Here is a 19013-nt window from a genome sequence, read left to right on the forward strand (position 1 = left end):
AGAACCTGTCATGGTGCCCAAGACCTCAGACATGGCTGAAGGCCCAACTGAGGTGGCGGGCTGGACCGTGTGGGGCCCAGGGTGTGTTGTGAGTCGAGCTGTCTCCCCAGGTCGTGTACGAACGCTGTGAGAAGCTGCGGCCCACGCTGTTCCGGCTGGCGAGTGACACCACCGACGACGATGACGCCCTCGGTGAGTCTGGCTTCCACAGACGTGGCTGGCACCCCCGGTGCGACACAGACCTGTCCCTTGGCCATGCTGCTGGGACGCCAGGGACCGACAGAGCTCTGTGGAGACTGGGCTTGGAAAGGGCATGGCCTGCCTGCCTCAGAACTGACTTCCAGAAGAATCTAGGCTTGGATGAGAAACAGGTTTGAAAGCCTAGAACGAGAATCCCACAGGGATCCACGAAACGGCTGGGGTGGTAGATGTCCTAGGGTACACCGGCGTGTGTGCCTGTAGGGGTCAGGTGAGCATCCTCATCAGTGAGCCAGGCTGAGGGGTGTCGCAGGGAGCTTGGTCAGGAGGGAGGAGAATTGTTTACGTTTAGAATGTTCTTAACAGTGCCCATCTTTACCAGTGTCTAACTCTTGGCCACTCTTCCCGTCTGCTGCCTGCCTGCCTTGTACCAGCACCTACACCCCTGTCTATCCAGACGTCCCCACAACAATCAAATATTTAGTCAGTGCGTGGATTTCCCTGATCTTTTCTCTTTAATCATAAATCTAAATGTTTGTCCTAAATTAGGTTAGTTGATATTTCTTCAGTCTTGTTTTTTTTCCCAATATTTATTTGAAAGTCAGAATATGGCTGGGGGGAGGGGAGGATCTTCCATCCTCTGATTTATTCACCAGATGGCCGCAATGGCCAGGGCTGGGCCGGATCAAAGCCAGGAGCTTCATCTGGGTCTCCCATGTGGGTGGCAGGGGCCCAAGCACTTGGGCCATCTTGTGCTGCTTTCCCAGGCACATTAGCAGGGAGTTGGGTCAAAGTGGAGCAGCTGGCACATGAACCGGTGCCCATGTGGGATGCCGGCATCACAGGTGGCAGTTTTACCCAGTATACCACAATGCCGGCCCCTCTTCAGTCCCTTAACAGATAGGACACATAGGACACATCCCCTTCTCATATTCATTCTCTTGCACCAAAAAAAAAAAAAAAAAAAAAAAAAGTGGCGCTATGGCTTTAGCATTCTCTTGGTCTGTTTGGCTAATTGTGTCTCCCATGGTGGTGGTTAACGTCCTGTCCTCATATTTTCTTTTTTTTTTTTTTTTTAAAAAGATTTATTTTTATTTATTTGAAAGAGTTACAGAGAGAGAGAGAGAGAGGTCTTCCATCCGCTGGTTCACTCCCCAGATGGCCACAACGGCCGGAGCTGTGCCCATCTGAAGCCAGTAGCTTCTTTCAGGTTTCCCACATGGGTGCAGGGGCCCAAGGACTTGGGCCGTCTTCTACTGCTTTCCCAGACCATAGCAGAGAGCTGGATCGGAAGAGGAGCCGCTGGGACTAGAACTGGCACCCATATGGGATATTGGTGCTTCAGGCCAGGGCTTTAATCCACTGCGCCACAGCACTGGTCCCCCACCCTGTCCTCATATTTTCTGATTGCCAGTTATATCAGGGGCTTGATTAGATTCAGGCTCATCATGGAGGAGCAAGAAGTCATCACTGATGCTCTCTGCTGCTGGTTTCTTCCACCGAGAAGTTCATTTGCAAGTAAACCAGACAAGGGGCTGCGCCTCTGGATTTCAAAATTTAGTGCATTTTTTGCACATTTCAATTTGGTTGGCTTTTCATTAGAACTGTTCATCTATACTTAAGGCTTTGAGACTTACAGATTTAAAAAGCAGATTTACATACCAGTTTGTTTTCTAAACACTTAAAAGTTTTGCAGTAACTGAATCAAGTACTAAGAAATTAGTTTTTCTAGGGCTAGAACTGTGGTGCAGCAGGTTAAAGCCCTGGCCTGCAGTGCCAGCATCCCATATGGGTGCCAGTTCGAGTCCTAGCTGCTCCAGTTCTGATCCAGCTCCCTGCTGATGCACCTGGGAAAGCAATGGAAGGTGGTCCAAGTCCTTGGGCCCTGGCACCCACGTGGAAGACCTGGAAGAAGCTCTAGGCTCCTGGCATCAGACTGTCTCAATTGCTGCCATTGCGGCTATTTGGGGATTGAACTAGTGGAATGGAAGGTCTCTTTCCACTTCTCTCTCTTACAAATAAATATATATATATATATATTTTTTTTTTTTGACAGGCTGAGTGGACAGTGAGAGAGAGAGACAGAGAGAAAGGTCTTCCTTTGCCGTTGGTTCACCCTCCAATGGCCGCCGCGGCTGGCGCGCTGCGGCTGGCGCACCGCGCTGATCCGAAGCCAGGAGCCAGGAACCAGGTGCTTTTCCTGGTCTCCCATGGGGTGCAGGGCCCAAGCACCTGGGCCATCCTCCACTGCACTCCCTGGCCACAGCAGAGAGCTGGCCTGGAAGAGGGGCAACCGGGACAGAATCCGGCGCCCTGACCGGGACTAGAACCCAGTGTGCCGGCGCCACAAGGCGGAGGATTAGCCTAGTGAGCCGCGGCGCGGCCCAAATAAATATTTTTTAAAAAGTTAGTTTCTCTAAATTTTATCTGAGAGGCAGATAGGGACAGACAGCTCCCCTTTACATGTTCATTGCCTATAAATGCCCACAGTGGCTGGGGCTGGGTCAGACTAAAGCTGGGAGCTAGGAAATCCTCCAGGTCTCTCATGCCAGGGAGCCCAGGGACTCGACTTCTTGAGCCATCACCACTGTCTGTAAGGGTCAGCATTAGCAGGGAGCTGGAGCCCGGGATCCGACCCAGGTACTCCGATCACAGGTGTCCTAACCCAAGTCTGAACCAGGAGGCTCAATGCCTGCATCTGAAGTTCTTTCAGTATTTGCACTTGCGTTGACAAAATGGCTTCAGGTTTCAATTTCAGATTAGAAGTTTTAGTTCCCTAGGGTTAGACATTTGGCCCAGCCATGAGGATGCCTGCATCCCATGCCCGAGCGCTTGGCTTCAGTTCCAGGTTCCGACTCGCCAATTCCAGCTTCCTGCCCTTGCAGACACCGGCTGGCAGCAGGTGAGAACCTCCAGGGCTTGAGTCCCGGCCCACGTGGGAAACGTGAATTGAGTCCCTGGCACCTGGGGAATGAACCAGTGAAAAGGAGCTCTCTCACGTTCTCTCTCCCTTGTTCTCACTGCCTCTCAAGTAAATGCATTTGAATTTTTTTAAGTCTCTCATTGAAAGAGCCATATTTCAAACGTGTTCTGCCTGCGTGCCATGTTGAACAGTATACACATAGATGAGGACGAAAACATTTCCCCTTCCCTTGGGACCTAAGAGTATTAGGGCTCAGTCTGGGTGGTGACGTCTCCCAGATACCTGACTGTGTGATCCGGGGCCAGCAGGCACGGACCATACCCTGGGAGAGCCATGTGGAGGCTGCTTCGTGGAATGACTTCGGAGGAAATGAGAGGGGCTGGCACCATGACACAGGGGTTAAGCTGTCGCCTACGATGTTGGCAGCCCATGTGAGTGCCGGTTTGAGTCCCGGCTGATCCACTTCTGATCCAGCTCCCTGCTAATGCACCTGGGAAAGCAGCAGAGGATGGCCAAGTGCTTGGGTCCCCGCTCCCGCATAGGAGACCTGGATGAAGCTTCGGGCTTTGGCCAGCCCAGCCCCAGCCATTGCAGCCATTTGGGAAGAACTAAGGGATGGAAGATTTTTCACTCTGCTCTCTCTGTTAACTACGCCTTTCAAATAAATAGTCTTTGAAAAAAGGGGAGGGGGCTGGCCTTGTGGTGCAGCAGATTAAGCCACTGCCTGTGACACTGGCGTCCCATATCAGAGTGCCAGTTTGACTCCTGGATGTTCTTCTGATCCAGCTCCCTGCCAGAGCACCTGGGAAGGCAGCAGATGATGGAACAAGTCACGTGGGAGACCTGGACAGAGTTCTGGGCTCCCGGCTTTGGCGTGGCTTGGCCATTGCGGCCGTTTGGGAAGTGAAACAACAAATGGAAAAGATTGTCTGTCTCTCTGCCATTCTGCCTTTCAAATAAATAAGTCCTTTAAGAAGTAATTGCGATTGCTGGACACTAACCCGAGCCTTCTGCTTCTTCAGCGGAGATCCTGCAGGCGAATGATCTGCTCACGCAGGGAGTCCTGCTGTACAAACAGGTGATGGAGGGCCGCGTCACCTTCGGGAACACAGTGACCAGCTCACTGGGAGACATTCCTGTCTCCAGAGGTAGGTGCCCGGAGCCCCTCCCTGCTTTTGCCTCGGGGCGGCCTGCACATCGCCCCAGAGAAACACAGCCTCCAAGTACCGCGGGCTAGGGTGTAGACCTGAACCTGCCCTCTCTCCCTTTTCCTGTGAGGATGGCTTCTGTAGCCACCTGGGCCGCAGGAGCCATTGTGAATGCTGCCAGGCTCGACACAGAGACGGTGGCTGTGTGGTCCCTGGGTATGAATTCTCCTGAGCGCTTCCCCTGGAGCCCGAGACCAGAGAAGTGGTCCCTCTCCTCGGCCCGTGGTGCCAGACGAGCTGGATCTCTTGGACTAATGGTCACTGTGTGGGCTGTCGGGTCCCTGGCTCGGACATCCTGGGCCCAGCTACCTGGTGTGTGTCAAGCCCTGTAGGTGGTCAGAAACCTCCAAGCTTGTGGAGATGCCCACACCTGCTGCTGCCTGGGTCACTAGGGCCCGTGGAGGGGGCGCTCTGGCCTCTGGGGAGGGCAGGCAGTCCTGTGGCTGGCTCGGGCTGTGTCGGGACACGTGGCGGAGGCGGCGGCCTGGGGGCGGCCGACAGGGTGTAAGGCAGGATGTGGCTCTTGTCTGAGCGAGCGGCCTGTTTCAGTCTTTCAGAACCCAACAGGCTGCCTGAAGAACTGCCCCCTGATCGACCTGGAGGGGGACGGCGGGTCTGAGCAGGCTGGCACTGCGGCACCATCTCTGCTTCATCAGGACCTGGCCGCCTTAGGTGAGGGGGGCGTGGCGGGGAGCCGATGCCTGCTCTGGGGGCTCGAGTGTGCCACGCCGGCCTGAGAGTTGAGACCGGTCTGCGGCAGATGGCCCTGGCCAGGTCTCTGGTTGGTCTGGGCTTTCTGAATGTTCTAGAAGCAGTGGGCATGGCCTCCACGTCGTGTCAGGTAGAATGACCGCTGTGCACCCCTTACAGGAATCGGCGACCCTCCTGTTGGGAGCAAGGTAAGAATCCTTTCTAGGGGCCAGGGTGGCAGGGGAAGGGTCCCTCAAACCTGCCTTCCTAGGCAGCGCTGTCTGGGGTGGGGTGGGGTGCGGTGCCATGGCCCGGTGCAGTCCTGCCCGCGCCAGGAGGGCCTTTCCTCACCCCCCCCCGCCCCGGCTTGAACCCCAAGGGAGGCATCTCCCCCCCCCGCCCCTGTTTGGGCCAGGTTCCTGCTCCTCAAGGCTTGCCCTAGAGCCCTGTGCTCTTGCCCTTTCGCTGCCCCAGACGCGTGCTAGGCCTGGGCTGTGGTGGTGTCCGGGGTGCCGGTGGAGCCGTGCCACAGCCTTACCCGGGCGGGTGGCCTCAGCTTAGCTGTTGCTGGTTTGACAGGCTGCCGGCCAGCCCTGCTGTGAGGAAAGGAGGAAGCCCACGGGCGGTGGCGCTCAGAGCCCCTCTGCAGACGGGAACTTGCTGGATCTCCTCTCAGGCCAGCCGGCTCCGGCTCCGGGACCACGGTGAGTTCCAGCGAGGGCCATGGGCGAGCCTGCCCCTGCGCACGGCTGCTCGTCTCTGGCCAGGGCTGGCCTGCCCCTCTCCTTCCCTCTCCAGCCGAGGTTGTAGGAACACATGTGCTTTGGGACGTCTGCAGAGGGGCGTATTTAAGGACGAGCCGTGGGGACCGTGATGTTTCTGGTGTCTGCTTCGCCCCGTTGCCGTGTAGTCTGAAGTGAAGCCGGATTTGATCACTAGAGAGATACATGACAAGGCCCTAACTACCGCCGCCTAAAACGGGGTTGACCGTTCCTTCTTGGCTTTTTTCCTGTACCTGCAATGATGCGTTGGTGTTTTGTTCTTACGTGGTGGGGTCATGTTCTATCTGACGCATTTCCTTATTGGTGTGGACCCACGTGCTTGTTCTTTTTCATAGCCATGTGGTGCGCATTCTGGGTGTGTCTGCAGTGCACGTTCCCGAAGGTGGACGTGCTGTCACGATGGCCGTCGCACTTTCAGAGATGTCACTGGCTCCCAGGAAAGTGGGAGCAGCTCACCAGCCGCCCAACAGCCCGAGAGTGCCCGCGTCCCTGACTGTGCGGGGCTCTGGTGGGACTGGACACGAGCCAGGAGCCCGTTCCTGGTGCTACCCATAGGAGGTTTCGTGACAGGGGCAGTAATCATCCCTGGAGTTCCCTGAAGTGATCTCAGTTTGTGTTGCCCACGGGCAAAGCCACAAAGTGTAGCGTGTGCCTGCCTGTGTGTCATCCGCCTCGCTCTCACGGCTCTGCTGCTGGCATTGGGGAAGTTCGCCTGACCTCAGGGATTTCCAGACAACGCCATGTCAGTCATCTTAATCACAGTGGCTCTAGGCTGATGGGTTCTTCTATTTTTATTATTATTATTATTATTAAATACTTATTTGAAAAAGTTAGAGGGAGGCAGATAGAGATTTCTTCCATCTGCTGGTTCACTCCACAGATAGCTACAATGACCAGCACTGAGCCAGGATAGAGCCAGGAGCTTCTTCCAGGTCTCCCATGTGGGTAGCAGGGACCCAAGCACTTGGGCTGCTTTCCCAGACCATCAGCAGGGAGCTGGATCAGAAGTGGAGCAGCTGGGACATGGACCGGTGCTCATATGGGATGCTGGCGTTGTAGACAGCAGCTTTACCAGCTGTGCCAGCGATGGCACAGGCTGTTGGGTTCTTAATATGTGCAGAATCCTAAATGCTCCCCGAGTGTTATCTCATGTGCAGTCCTCTGAGGTACACAGTTCTATTTTTGCCCCTTAACAGATGGGGAAACCGAGGCATAGGTTCCTTGTCTGAAGTACTGTACACGCGTGTATGTGTGCGTGTGCGTGTGTGTGTGTGATTCCTAATCTCGTCCTTAGAGCCTGGATCTCTACAATTCTTTTTTTAAATTGTTGCAGGAGTTACGTTCCACAAAAAAGCATCCCCAAGGAAGTCCCAGCAGGCACGAAGTCCTCTCCGGGTTGGTCCTGGGAGGCCGGCCCCTTGGCTGCTTCCCCGTCTTCACAGAACACGCCTCTGGCTCAAGTGTTTGTTCCTCTGGAGGCGGTCAAACCCAGTAAGTGACGCCGCCCCCTGCTTTTGGGTGAGACCCCTCCCTTCCCCTCTGGCTCCTAGGTCTGGGAAGACGTGCGGTGGAAGTTTTCCCTGGAGGGAGGGCAACAGGTAGCTTCTTGGCCCTTCAGCTGACCGTGTCCTAAATTCGCGTCTCGGGGTTGGTATTGTGAGGGACGTTGGCAGGCTGAGTTTAATGATCGAGGGGCTCCAGGCTGCTTCAGGAGGTAACGTTCATTCATTTGGAATTCAAGAAGAGCCTGTTGAACAGGGCCTGAAAGGCGGAATTCAGAGGAGGGGAAGAGTTTAGCCAGCGATCCCCCTTCTCTGGGGATCCTGGTGAAAGCAGAAAGTGGACACGTTCGTCAGTGTTTCGTTACTTTAACTCAGACACCGAGAGGAGCTACTCGGGAAGGAAGGCGGTTTACTTTGGCTCCCAGTCCAACAATGGGGAGCCCGCTGTGTAGGTATCTGGTGAGGTTGGCAAATGGCAGAGAGACAGTCACATCACATGCACGGCGAGCAGAGCACGTGTGCCAGGCCCAAGTCTGCATTTATAGCCACGCCCCCGGTGAGAACTGCCGTAGGAAGGGCGCACACACACATCATAACCTAAAGCCCCACCACAGGCGTGCATACACACACACACACACACCATGGCCTAAAGCCCTCCCACGGGCACACACACGCGCACACACCATGACCTAAAGCCCTCCCACGGACACACACACACACACACACACACCCCATGACCTAAAGCCCTCCCATGGGCCCGCCTCTTAGACTTGATTCCATCAAGTCTCCACCCTTAATCCATTAAGCCTTACTTAAGATTGTGAGGATCGAAGACCCAGTACCTGGGTTTTGGGGGACACCCAAACTATTACCTCAACCCGAACAGTAGCTCTTACCTTTGTCCCAAAGGGAAGGAAACTGAAGGCCCGGCTAGTTGAGGCGACGCCTGTGGTCCGCACGCCTGTCTGGAGTAGGAAACAGCTCAGGGCCCAGCTGCAGGCCCGGGCTCTTCCCATAGAGCACAGAGCCCTCCTGTGGGGAGTTGGGATTGCAGGGGCCGGAAGTCAGCAGACAGACTGAAGCGTGGTTGCTGAGCGCTGGGAGCCCTCTGCACATTTGTTTAACTAGTTGTTGATTTTAAAAATCATAGAGGTTCAATGTTAATTCCCTGGTTTCAACAATTAGACTAGTTATGCAAGATGTTAATGTTTGAAGAAGCTGGGAGAACAGTATCTGGGAATTCTCTGTAGTAGTTTTATAACTTCATATAATCTGAAATTATTACAGATAATTAAAATAAAGGCCAAAACCACATGCAGTTTTAGAAAAGATCAGAAAAGTAAACTTGCACTATTACCAGAGATGGAGGCTCTGTTAATGTCACTGTATTTTTTAAATCCATGTACATATATTGAACATAATTCTTTTTATTTTTTTTAAAGATTTATTTATTTATTTGAAAGAGTTACACAGAGAAAGGGAGAAAGGAGAGGCAGAGAGAGAGAGAGAGGTCTTCTATCCGATGGTTCACTCCCCAATTGGCCGCATTGGCTGGAGCTGTGCTGATCTGAAGCTGGGAGCCAGGAGCTTCTTCCAGGTCTCCCACGCGGGTGCAGGGGCCCAAGGACTTGGGCCATCTTCTACTACTTTCCCAGGCCATAGCAGGGAGCTGGATTGGAAGTGGAGCAGCTAGGACTCAAACCGGTGCCCATATGGGAAGCCAGCACTGCAGGTGGCAGCTTTACCCACTACACCACAGTGCCAGCCCCCAGCAAGTGTTGTTTTTTTTTAAAAGACTGGTTGTGTGTGTGGGATGGTTGCATGGTGGGGAGAGGCGAGCCTGGAGTGTCATGGGCGTCTCAACAGAAGCAACTTGGGTTAGGGTGTTGCAGGAAGGTTAAGCCCAAAACCTGTGCTGAAAGGCAAAGCAACAGCACTTGGCGATAACAGCACGCGCGTCTTCCAGGCCCAGCTGTCGGGCACTTGGCAGCAGTGCTAACCCTCCTGGTTGGGTCTCTCCCCAGGCAGCCTGCCTCCTCTTATCGTCTATGACCGGAACGGATTCAGAATTCTGCTCCACTTCTCGCAGACTGGGGCCCCCGGGCACCCGGAGGTGCAGGTGCTGCTGCTGACCATGATGAGCACGGCTACGCAGCCTGTCTGGGACATCATGTTTCAGGTGGCTGTGCCGAAGGTGAGTCGCCGCCGCCGCCCTGCTCCTTCGAGCGTTTCAGCCTGGCTGTCGTTGCGCTGGGACATTCTCTGGGAGGTGGAAGGCACGGGACCGTCACTGGTGTAAGAGGATGGAGTCTTCCCGGCTCACCAAGCTGGAATTCCTGATGATGACCTCAGATCCCAGGGCCTCCGGGTCGGCTCTCGGGCGATTCTTTAGGGCCTGTCCCTTTCCATCTCTTCACGCCGCTCTCCTCTTGGGGCTGTCCACACAGCAGCTCCTTCACTCCTGCTCTCAGAACGAAACTCACCTGGCACATGGTGTGCACGTTAGTTACCCACCAGTGGGCTCTGATTGGCCTTCTAGATGGTCCTCGCATACCTTGGACGGGTAACTTGCATCCAAGGCTCGGGGTACCTGGCCAGTTGGGGTAATACGTCCACCCCCTCTAAAGGGCAGGGGAGCCCCACTGAGCAAAGCAGTCACAGAGGGAGGGGCATTTCCGAAAGGAAAAGATTCAAGACAGACAAAAGACATGGTAGTCTCACAGGGTTAGTATTTTATAAATCATAAAGCGCTACTATAAATGATAAAACACTCCGTAAATCATCAACACAAGGCTCAGAGGGTCAACATTTTGCCCCAGGTTATAATGCGAGTAAGTCGCAGAGTTAATAATTCAACCCGACACGCCCTAGCTCCTATGCCGCCTCTCGGACGTCAGTGTTGACCGCTCATCTCCAGATACGTCGTCTGTTGATCCTCCTGTCAATCTGTGTGGGACGTCTGGTCACACTCCTGTGCTGCCTGGAGTCCTGCGTCTCCTGAGGGTGCCTTTCCTCTCAGACGGGAGCTGTGGGGTCACGCTCCTGTTCCCTCGGTCTTGCTCAGTGAAGCTGTCGTTTGTTCGGAGTGAGTCACGTGTTGGGTTTTCTCCCCTGGTAGTCGATGAGAGTGAAGCTGCAGCCGGCATCCAGCTCCAAGCTTCCTGCATTCAGTCCCTTGATGCCTCCAGCCGTGATTTCTCAGATGCTACTGCTCGACAACCCACACAAGGTACGTCCTGGTCGCAGGGAGGTGAAGGGTGCTGACTTCCTGGCTGGCGTGGTGGACAGGCCTTGCTCAGAAGTCTGGTTTGATTGCAGCGGAGGCTGGTGGTGGACTACTCCATCCCGGCCAGGCTCAGGGCCGTCTGACAGGGCGAGCCTGTCTTCCTTAGCTGGGCTCTTGGGACCACAGTCCATCTCGGGCCTGCAGCAGAGTGGAAGGGCTCCCAGTGGGGCTGAGCTAGGTGTCCCTGGGAGACAGCTGTCTGAAGCCCTTGCCTGGGTGGAATTCTCTCTCTCTCTCTCTCTCTCTCTCTCTCTCTCTCATACACACACACTTCCTTGGGGACTGCTGGGTGCGTGAAGGCCTTTTCTCTGTCTCTGTTGTTCCCCACTAGTCTACTTCTCCCTGTTTTCGAATTTCAGGAACCCATCCGGCTACGGTACAAGCTGACATTCAACCAGGGTGGACAGCCTTTCAGCGAAGTAGGCGAAGTGAAAGACTTCCCAGACCCGGCTGTCCTGGGCGCAGCCTAACTCGGTGCAGGACGGGCCCTGGCGTCCAGCACGGGCCGCTGCTGCACTTGCTGTCTGGACGGGACCCCTCACCGTGACTTAGTGCAGAGTGCCAAGAGTTCTCTCCTGACGTCGGGCTCTGAATGCCAGCCTTTGACTTAGTTCTGCAGATACTGTGTGCGTGTGCCTGCGTGCGTGCGTGCGTATGTGTTACTGGGGCTGGGGGGAGGGTAGAGCAGGGCTTGGGATGTGGGCAGTGTGGGGAAATGCCACAGCATTTCTGATAACCATCTCTGCTACAATCATACCTGTTTCTGCGTGTTCATGGACACGGCTGTCCCTGCCTCAGGTGGGAGGCTTTATAAGCCAAAGTTCTTTTCCACGTATTGTTACCTTCCCATTCATCCACTGTGTGCCTTGTCAGCCTTCGAAAGTCTTGGTTGCTCCCAGGCTGCTGTTCTCAGGGACCTTAGAAGGGGCCAGGTTGGTCTTGGGGCAGAGAGGACCTCCTGGGACACTCTTCCGAGAAAGGCCTTGTCTCCATTTCCATCAGCGGTTGCTGCTTGCACGTATCCAGGAAGGTCTTCGAAATGGAATGCTTGTTGCACTGTGTCCAGGCGAGGGGCTGCCACGAGATCAGAGGACCACACTGGGTGGGCCAATCACGTCCTTTACCACTGTGCCTTAGAATCGCCCCTGGATGGACCCCTCTGGGGCAGAGGGGAGAGCAGACCCCAGGCCTGCCCCAGGTTCCGTGGGCTGGGCAGCCAATCTGGGCCCTTCCTCAGGACCCTCGTCTCCATCCTCATCTTCCTCGTCCACAGGCATTTCCCCAGAGCTCTCTGTGCCGTCACGTTAGTCCTTAGAAATCCTAGCTAACGGGCCAGCCCTTGCTGTTGCCTTCGCCCTCCAAGGCAGGGAGCGGTGATGCAGAGAGGTCAGAGGCGAGCTCGGCAAGGATCCAAGTGGCCACCAAACACAGGGAGTCCCTGCATAAACTCCAGGTAGCAGATGTGCCTCGTGGAGCGCTGAGTAACCAGGACACGCAGAGCCACCTGGCACTCAGCGGAGGTGACAGCTGGAGGACCGTCTTCCTCTGAGCAGGGAGCAAAGTTCACGGAGGACGGAGGCCCTTACCTGCCTCAGCGGAGAGAAGCCCCGAAGAGCTGAGACCCGGATGTTTGTTGCTTGTATGGTCTGAAGGGGAAACTGCTCGGTGGACAGCTGCCGTGTGCTGGGAACTTCGAGGTGCAGGTTTCACAAGTCCTGCCTGGCCCGATCCAGGGGAGACGGAGTCCAGCCCTGGCTGAGGTGGGTACGCGAGGGCCGTCCGAGGGCCGAGTGGCTGGCTGGGCAGGACTGTACCTCAGAAACAGCAAGGCTGCTTTGGGAGTTGTCGCCGCAAGCTCCGGTACTTCCGTAGTCTCACCTTCGACCTCCATGTGTACTTGGCAATCTGCTAACACTAAGGGGCGATGGGAGCTGTAAAAGAGTAAGGTATGCTAATTTTCAGCAAATGTGAAAACCATAAAACAGACGAGTGATGGGGTGATTTCTTCATTTAGCTTAATTCACACGAGATTCATTTCAATCTGAAATCCTCATACGCTCAAGTCCTGCGTGGCTTTTGCAGCTTCTGTGGCTGTTACACGAAGTCTCTAAGAGGCACCCGTTATATCAACAGTGTCTGCCTACGAAGAGCAAGAGTTGCACGTGGAAGGAGAGGCCAGCTTTCCTGCAGCTGAGCGGTGAACTCACCTACGTGTGCCTAAACCTTCTGTTTTCCAGGACACACACCCCCAGTGGCACTGTGCTTGGGTGGATGTGGGTGTCCTGAAATGGCCCTGGTTTATGTCATCAGTGCTTTCTAATTGCCAAGTTGAGTGACCACCTAGAGCCCGGTCCTTATCCGTTACTGACCAGCTGCTCTGAGCCACAGAGCTCGCGGGTACAGCAGGGACCAAGGTCCCTACCCTCGGGGGAGAGACGAGCTCATCCACACGTCTGCTGGGGACTTGCATGGAGGCCAGGGTTTTCCCCTACCCCAAGCTCTGCTGGGATCCTGTTCATTATTTCTTGGCCTGCCTCTGTGTCTGCTCCTCATCCTCTGCCCGTGTAACGTGGTGGATCCCCAACGTCATAGAGGCTCTGCTAAGTCTACCCACTGAGGCCTGATGGTGAAGCCCCTCCGGACCACCAGGTGGATCCTAGACCCCAATCTGGAGCTTGTGACTCCTTGCTGATAACCAATCCGTGTTTCAGATTCTCAGTGGATACCTCTCATCTGGAGGGGGTGCCATGGCTGCTTCAGATTGTAAATGCTGAGGACAGACCTGTCCTCCTCCTCCTCCCTCCTGTTCTCACTTGGGAGCATCTCAGACTTGGTGGGTCCTTGATTCCTGCTTTGCCTGTGTCCCCTAAGCAGTGTTGTCTCATGTAGTCTGTCTTCTGGATACTGCCATACCCTGCCCTCCCTCCTGTTCCCGTCGCCACTGCCCTGGGTTGGGCTTTCGTTGTTTTTTGACCGTGCAGTAGCCTGCCTCCCTGTGCCGGGTCATACTTGCTGCTACCAGAATTCTCTAGCAAATCTGAGCCCTCAATCTGCTGGACAATCCCGAGTGATTCCCTGATGCCTGTGGGGTCAAGTGCAAATCATTCACACCGGCATTCAGTGCTCTCTGGTGTCACCTGCCAAGGATAGGACGCACCTTGCCACAGCCACAATAAAGTTCTTTCAAGCTTTGGTAATGCCATGGTGTGGTTTTTTTTTTTTTTTTTTTTTTTAATCCATATTCTTATCTCTTCAGTGAACTTAAGACTGGACGTAAAGATGGCTTCACATGCTGCCTTTTCTGTTAGCCACTCTTTGAACATCCATGGAGATGGTAAACATTGAAAACGGGATGAATGAAAGCCAGAAGAACGTGAACATCTCTGTGAGAAGACCAGTGTAAGCTGAGACAGCAGAGGCATCGCTGCTGGCTGCACCGTGTTAGCCCCGAGTTCTCAGTCCAGTACAGAAGAGGCTTACCTAGCCCCACTGGCAAAATGGTTACCGACCAGGTGCTGCCTTTTCCTACTTAAGGAAACAGTAGGACGGAGTCCTGGAGTTCTTGCTGGGGTCTTTCATGGTCAGGTTGCAGCCATTTGGGGAGTGAACCAGCAGATGGCAGAGCTCTGTCCCTCCGCCTTTCAAATGTATATATTTAAGTCGTCAGTGGGGACCCGGGCTCTTGTTAGAGGATGATGTCTGGATGTGAATGCAGACATCGCATAACACTGCCAGGAAACCTTAGAACACTGGCATTTCTTTCACTCCTTGCCTGGGACTTGCAATACAGATGTGCTGTCTGGAGCTAAAGCCATCGTCTCCTAACAGGACAGATTTTCCGTCTGCTGGCTCACTCCCTAGTTGCAGAGAAGGCAGACAGTCCCGGTACTTGCACACCCAGTGACACCCCCTAAAACTGAGTTTGGTTACTACAGGAAGAAGGGGAGACGATGCTGTAGTAAGCAGCAGTGCACCACAAGGCATCACTATGGCGGTCTCTTGGGGAAGAAAGCTGCCCTTGGACTGCTGCTAAATGGAAACAGATGGTGCTTTTGTGCTTCTCTTACAACCCCAGTATTTTTTTTTTTTTTTTAAAGAGAGAGGTAGAGACAGGTCTTCCATCTGCTGGTTCACTTTCTAGATGGCTGCAGTGGCTGGAGTTGCACCAATCCGGAGCCAGGAGCTTCTTCTGGGTCTCCCATGTGGGTGCAGGGGCCCAAGTCCATCTTCTACTGCTCTCCCAGGCCATAACAGAGAGCTGGATCGGAAGAGGAGCAGCTGGGACTTGAACTGGCGCCCATATAGGATGCCGGAGCTTCAGGCCAGGGCTTTAACCCACTGTGCCAGCCCCACGACCTGTTTTTAAAACCAGACAACCCCACCCAGGTATTTGTGTACCCAGAGAACAATGGTAATCTTTGAGTTCTGGAACTACAGGTGAATTTTTAGATTTTATCTAAATTGTCTAAAATTTCCAAGTTTAACACTATTTCCCATGACCATTGCTGATTTTTTTTTTTAAACAGAAGACATCCACATGGTTCAAAATTAAAGTACAAGTGGTGGCAATTCCTCAGGTGTCTTCAGGGAGATTCTCGGCGAGTTCAGCAGAGCGCGAACTCTGCGGCTCTGTGAGCTCTCTCCACATGGCACTGCAGGCAGCCTGGGGACAGGGCCATTAGGACTGTGACCTGCTTCATAAAGGCATGAAAGAGAATAGCTCCTGCCTGCCTTTCCCCTCGCCTCGTCGGGTACAGATCACGCATGAGTGTGGCGCGAGCTGCAGGTGAAGACTGGCACGCAGTTGCCCGATGGCCGCCTCGTCTCCAGCCCCTGCCTTCCGTTGCTTCCTTCCCTCCGGGTCTTGAGGCTTCTCTAGTAACTCCTCCCTTGCCCTGCTGGAGTGAAACAGGGTGGGCGTGGGGGTCAGGCTCAGCTTTTAGTTCTTGGTTCCCTGTATGCAGTACCTTGGGTGACTCCTGTAACATCTCTGGGCATTGCTTTTATATTTTTTTCTCTTTAAGTTTACTTGAAAAGCTGAGTGACAGAGATCTTCCATCCACTGGTTCACTTCTCGAATCCCCCCCCCGCCCCCCAGCCATGCAGGGTCTGGGGCCTGGCAGAAGCCAGGAGCCTGAAACTCAGATGTCCAAGTCTCAGGTGGGTGGCAAGGGCCCACATACTTGAGCCATCACCGCTGATTTGAAAAGGAAAAACATTCACAGAGGACACACATGCAGATATGCTAATAAATTCAACGTGGTCAATATAAAAATACACAAAAACAATTGTACCACTTTTTTTTTTTTTTTTTTTTTTGACAGGCAGAGTGGACAGTGAGAGAGAGAGACAGAAAGGTCTTCCTTTGCTGTTGGTTCACCCTCCAATGGCCGCTGCGGCCGGCGCACCGCGCTGATCCGATGGCAGGAGCCAGGTACTTATCCTGGTCTCCCATGGGCAATTGTACCACTTCTACAACATGAAACAATAAGAAAACCCACTCCCAGTAGCATTAAAAGGCATGCAATACTTATACCATGAAAACTGCAAAACAAAAATTAACATGTAAATTGGAGGTTCTTAATCAGGGGTGATTTTTCCTTCCAAGGAACGCTTGGTGATGTGGTCGTCACATCTTGAGGAGGCTGCTGGTGCCTAGAGTGGAGGTGAGCAGTGTGCTAAACATCTTTGGAAGGCCCAGGGCAGCCCAATGTCAACAGTGCCAGGGCTGGAAAATCTCACAGGCAGGCATTTCCTACTGTGGATTCAGTGTTGTCCAGATGGCAAATTTCACCTTGATAAGTAAGTTCAACAAAATCCCTATCAGAATCCTCACCGGAGTTTCCATAAAGTGGAAATGCAAAGAGCCTGGAGTAGTAAAATTGTATTATTTCAAAGAGTTACACAGAGAGAGAAGGAGAGGCAGAGAGAGAGGTCTTCCATCTGCTGGTTCACTCCCCAGATGACCACAATGGCCAGAGCTGCACCAAACTGAAGCCAGGAGCTAGGAGCCTCATCCAGGTCTCCCACATGGGTGCAGGGGCCCAAAGATGTGGGCCATCTTCTGCTTTCCTAGGCCATAGCAGAGAGCTGGATCAGAAGTGGAGCAGCTGGGACTTGAACCAGCGTCCACATGGGATGCCGGCACTGCAGGTGGCAGCATTACCCACTACGCCACAGTGCTGGCCTCTTAAATGTTTTAAAAGCAAATGAGGAAGATGTACACTACTGGATTTCATAACTTACTATTAACTACATCAATCAAGAGATTTAGGTAGTGGCACAAAATAGCCATGTAGATTATGACACACAATTAAGAATCTAGAAACCATTAAATTGATGTCAGTTGATTCTTACAAAGATGTCAAGACAATTCAGTAAAGAAAAGATAATTTTCCACAAACTTTCCTTGGATAATTGTATACTTGCATGTAAAACTAATAAATCCCACCAAAACAAACCTTAGACCTTTACCTCATACCAGACACAAAAAGTGGACTCAAAACACAGTATAGGCCTAATTTTAAAAGCAAAAACTTTAGGGGCTGGTGCTGTGGTGCAGTGGGTTAATGCCCTGGCCTGAAGCGCCGGCATCCCATATGGGCGCCGGTTCTAGTCCTGGCTGCTCCACTTCCGATCCAGCTCTCTGCTGTGGCCTGGGAAAGCAGTGGTTGATGGCTCAAGTCCTTGGGCCCCTGCACCCACGTGGGAGACCCGGAAGAGGCTCCTGGCTCCTGGCTCTGGATAGGTGCAGCTCTGTCCATCGCAGCCATCTGGGGAGTGAGCCGTCTGGGGAGTGAACCAGCAGATGGAAGACCTCTCTCTCTCTGCCTCTCCTCTCCCTGTATAACTCTGACTTTCAAATAAATGAATAAATCTTAAAAAAAAAAAAAAAAAGAGCAAAGCTTTAAAAATTTTACAACAAAACCTGGGAGAAGTTCTCCATGGTTTTGAGTCCGGCAAAGACTTCTTATATATACACCACCAAAAGTATAAAAGAAAAATGTGATAATGGACTTTAACAAAATTTAAAATATTCGCATCTAAAAGAATTTTGCATTAGGGAAATGTAAATGAGAATGACTTGCCACTGCATACCAAACATCAGTCAGGCTACAACAGAACCAGAACCCGCATGCATTGCTGACGGTTATGTGAAATGCCACAGGCACTGAGCCAAAGCTTGACAGTTTCTTAAAAGTCAAACACAAGTGTACCTTACAACCCAGAAATTCCACTCCCAGGAATCTGTCCAAAAGAAATGAAAATGTGGGGCAGGCGCTGTGGTGTAGAAGGGTAAGTGTCCACCTGTGGTGTCAGCATCCCATATGGGCGCTGGTTCGTGTCCCGGCTGCTCCACTTCCGATCCAGCTCTCTGCTAAGGCCTGGGAAAGCAGTGGAAGACGGTTTGAGTCCTTGGGCCCCTGTATCCACGTGGGACACCCAGAAGAAGCTCCTGGCTCCTGATGGGCACACATTGGCCATTGCAGCCACTTGGGGAGTGAACTAGAGGATGGAGGACCTCTCTGTCTACCTCTCAAATAAAATCAATTTAAAAAAATGAAAACATATGTCCACACAAAGACACGTCTGTAAATGTTCCTCGCAACAGTTATTCATCATAGCCCTAAACTAGGAACAATACAAATGTCCATCACCTGTCAACTGATAAAATCCGTTATCAAGACATGCTAATGTATTAAGTACGTTATGTCCATACAATGGAATAATATTCAGCAAAGAGACAAATTGCTGATACATAGTGCAGCAAGGCTAAACCTCAAAAACGTGTTAAGTGAAAGAAGCCAGGTGCAAATGATCACATACTGTATGAGCTTACATTTCTGCCATGTCCTGCAAAGGTGAATTTATAGACAGAACGCAGGCTAGCGATTCCCTAGGGCTGGGAGTAGGAGCAGCTGGGCACACAGGTCCATTTTTAAGCTGATGGAAATGCTCTCCTGCAGATGGCACGACTCTAACCCACTTCACTAAAAATCATTGATTTGCTCCGGTTTCAAGCTGGAGGAACCAGTCAGTGAGGAGGCCGGCGGGGTTCCTGGTGGAGCCGCAGGAAGGGCGGGAAGCCAGGGTGGCCGGAGCGAAGAGCCGGGAGGGAAAGGCCACGCGGGCTTCCGTGGCCAGCCCGAGTTCAAAACCCGACCGTGCCACTTGCAAGCTGCCTCGAAAAGCCGTTGTTTAACTGCCAGTTCTTACAGGCTGGGGAGAATAACAGCCTTTAGGAGAATGAAACGCACTAATATACGTAAAGACGGCTGTAGCAAACATAAAGTTTAGTGCTCCGCAGATGTTAACACAAGGCGGGAGGCTGTACCTGCCCTGGGCCCGCCGTCCTGGGCGTTTCTCCTGTGTGTCGCTCAGCTAAGCGCCGGGAGCGCCGGCAGTCGCTATGGTAACGGCCAC

General features: G+C 53.0%; 1 protein-coding gene and 1 long non-coding RNA gene across 2 annotated transcripts in view; one reads left to right on the plus strand and one right to left on the minus strand.

Moving 5' to 3' along the window:
- GGA2 (golgi associated, gamma adaptin ear containing, ARF binding protein 2) overlaps positions 1-13786 on the plus strand; it is a 33912-nt gene extending 20126 nt beyond the window's left edge. The window contains exons 9-17 of the mRNA XM_008257876.4: positions 111-192; positions 4144-4269; positions 4879-5001; positions 5200-5228; positions 5599-5723; positions 7135-7292; positions 9328-9497; positions 10422-10532; positions 10949-13786. Of these exons, the coding sequence (XP_008256098.3) occupies positions 111-192; positions 4144-4269; positions 4879-5001; positions 5200-5228; positions 5599-5723; positions 7135-7292; positions 9328-9497; positions 10422-10532; positions 10949-11059 (1035 nt within the window). The 3' untranslated portion in view covers positions 11060-13786. The remainder of the gene's footprint in view (positions 1-110; positions 193-4143; positions 4270-4878; positions 5002-5199; positions 5229-5598; positions 5724-7134; positions 7293-9327; positions 9498-10421; positions 10533-10948) is intronic.
- Positions 13461-18932, minus strand: LOC127491451 (uncharacterized). The gene is made up of 2 exons (XR_007920139.2): positions 18430-18932; positions 13461-15487 (listed from the first exon to the last, which is right to left on the minus strand). It is a non-coding gene; the product is annotated as an uncharacterized lncRNA (long non-coding RNA).
- Between the last annotated feature and the right edge of the window lie 81 nt (positions 18933-19013).

The sequence above is a fragment of the Oryctolagus cuniculus genome, chromosome 19, assembly GCF_964237555.1.
Source record: "Oryctolagus cuniculus chromosome 19, mOryCun1.1, whole genome shotgun sequence".
Taxonomy (NCBI): Eukaryota; Metazoa; Chordata; class Mammalia; order Lagomorpha; family Leporidae; genus Oryctolagus; species Oryctolagus cuniculus.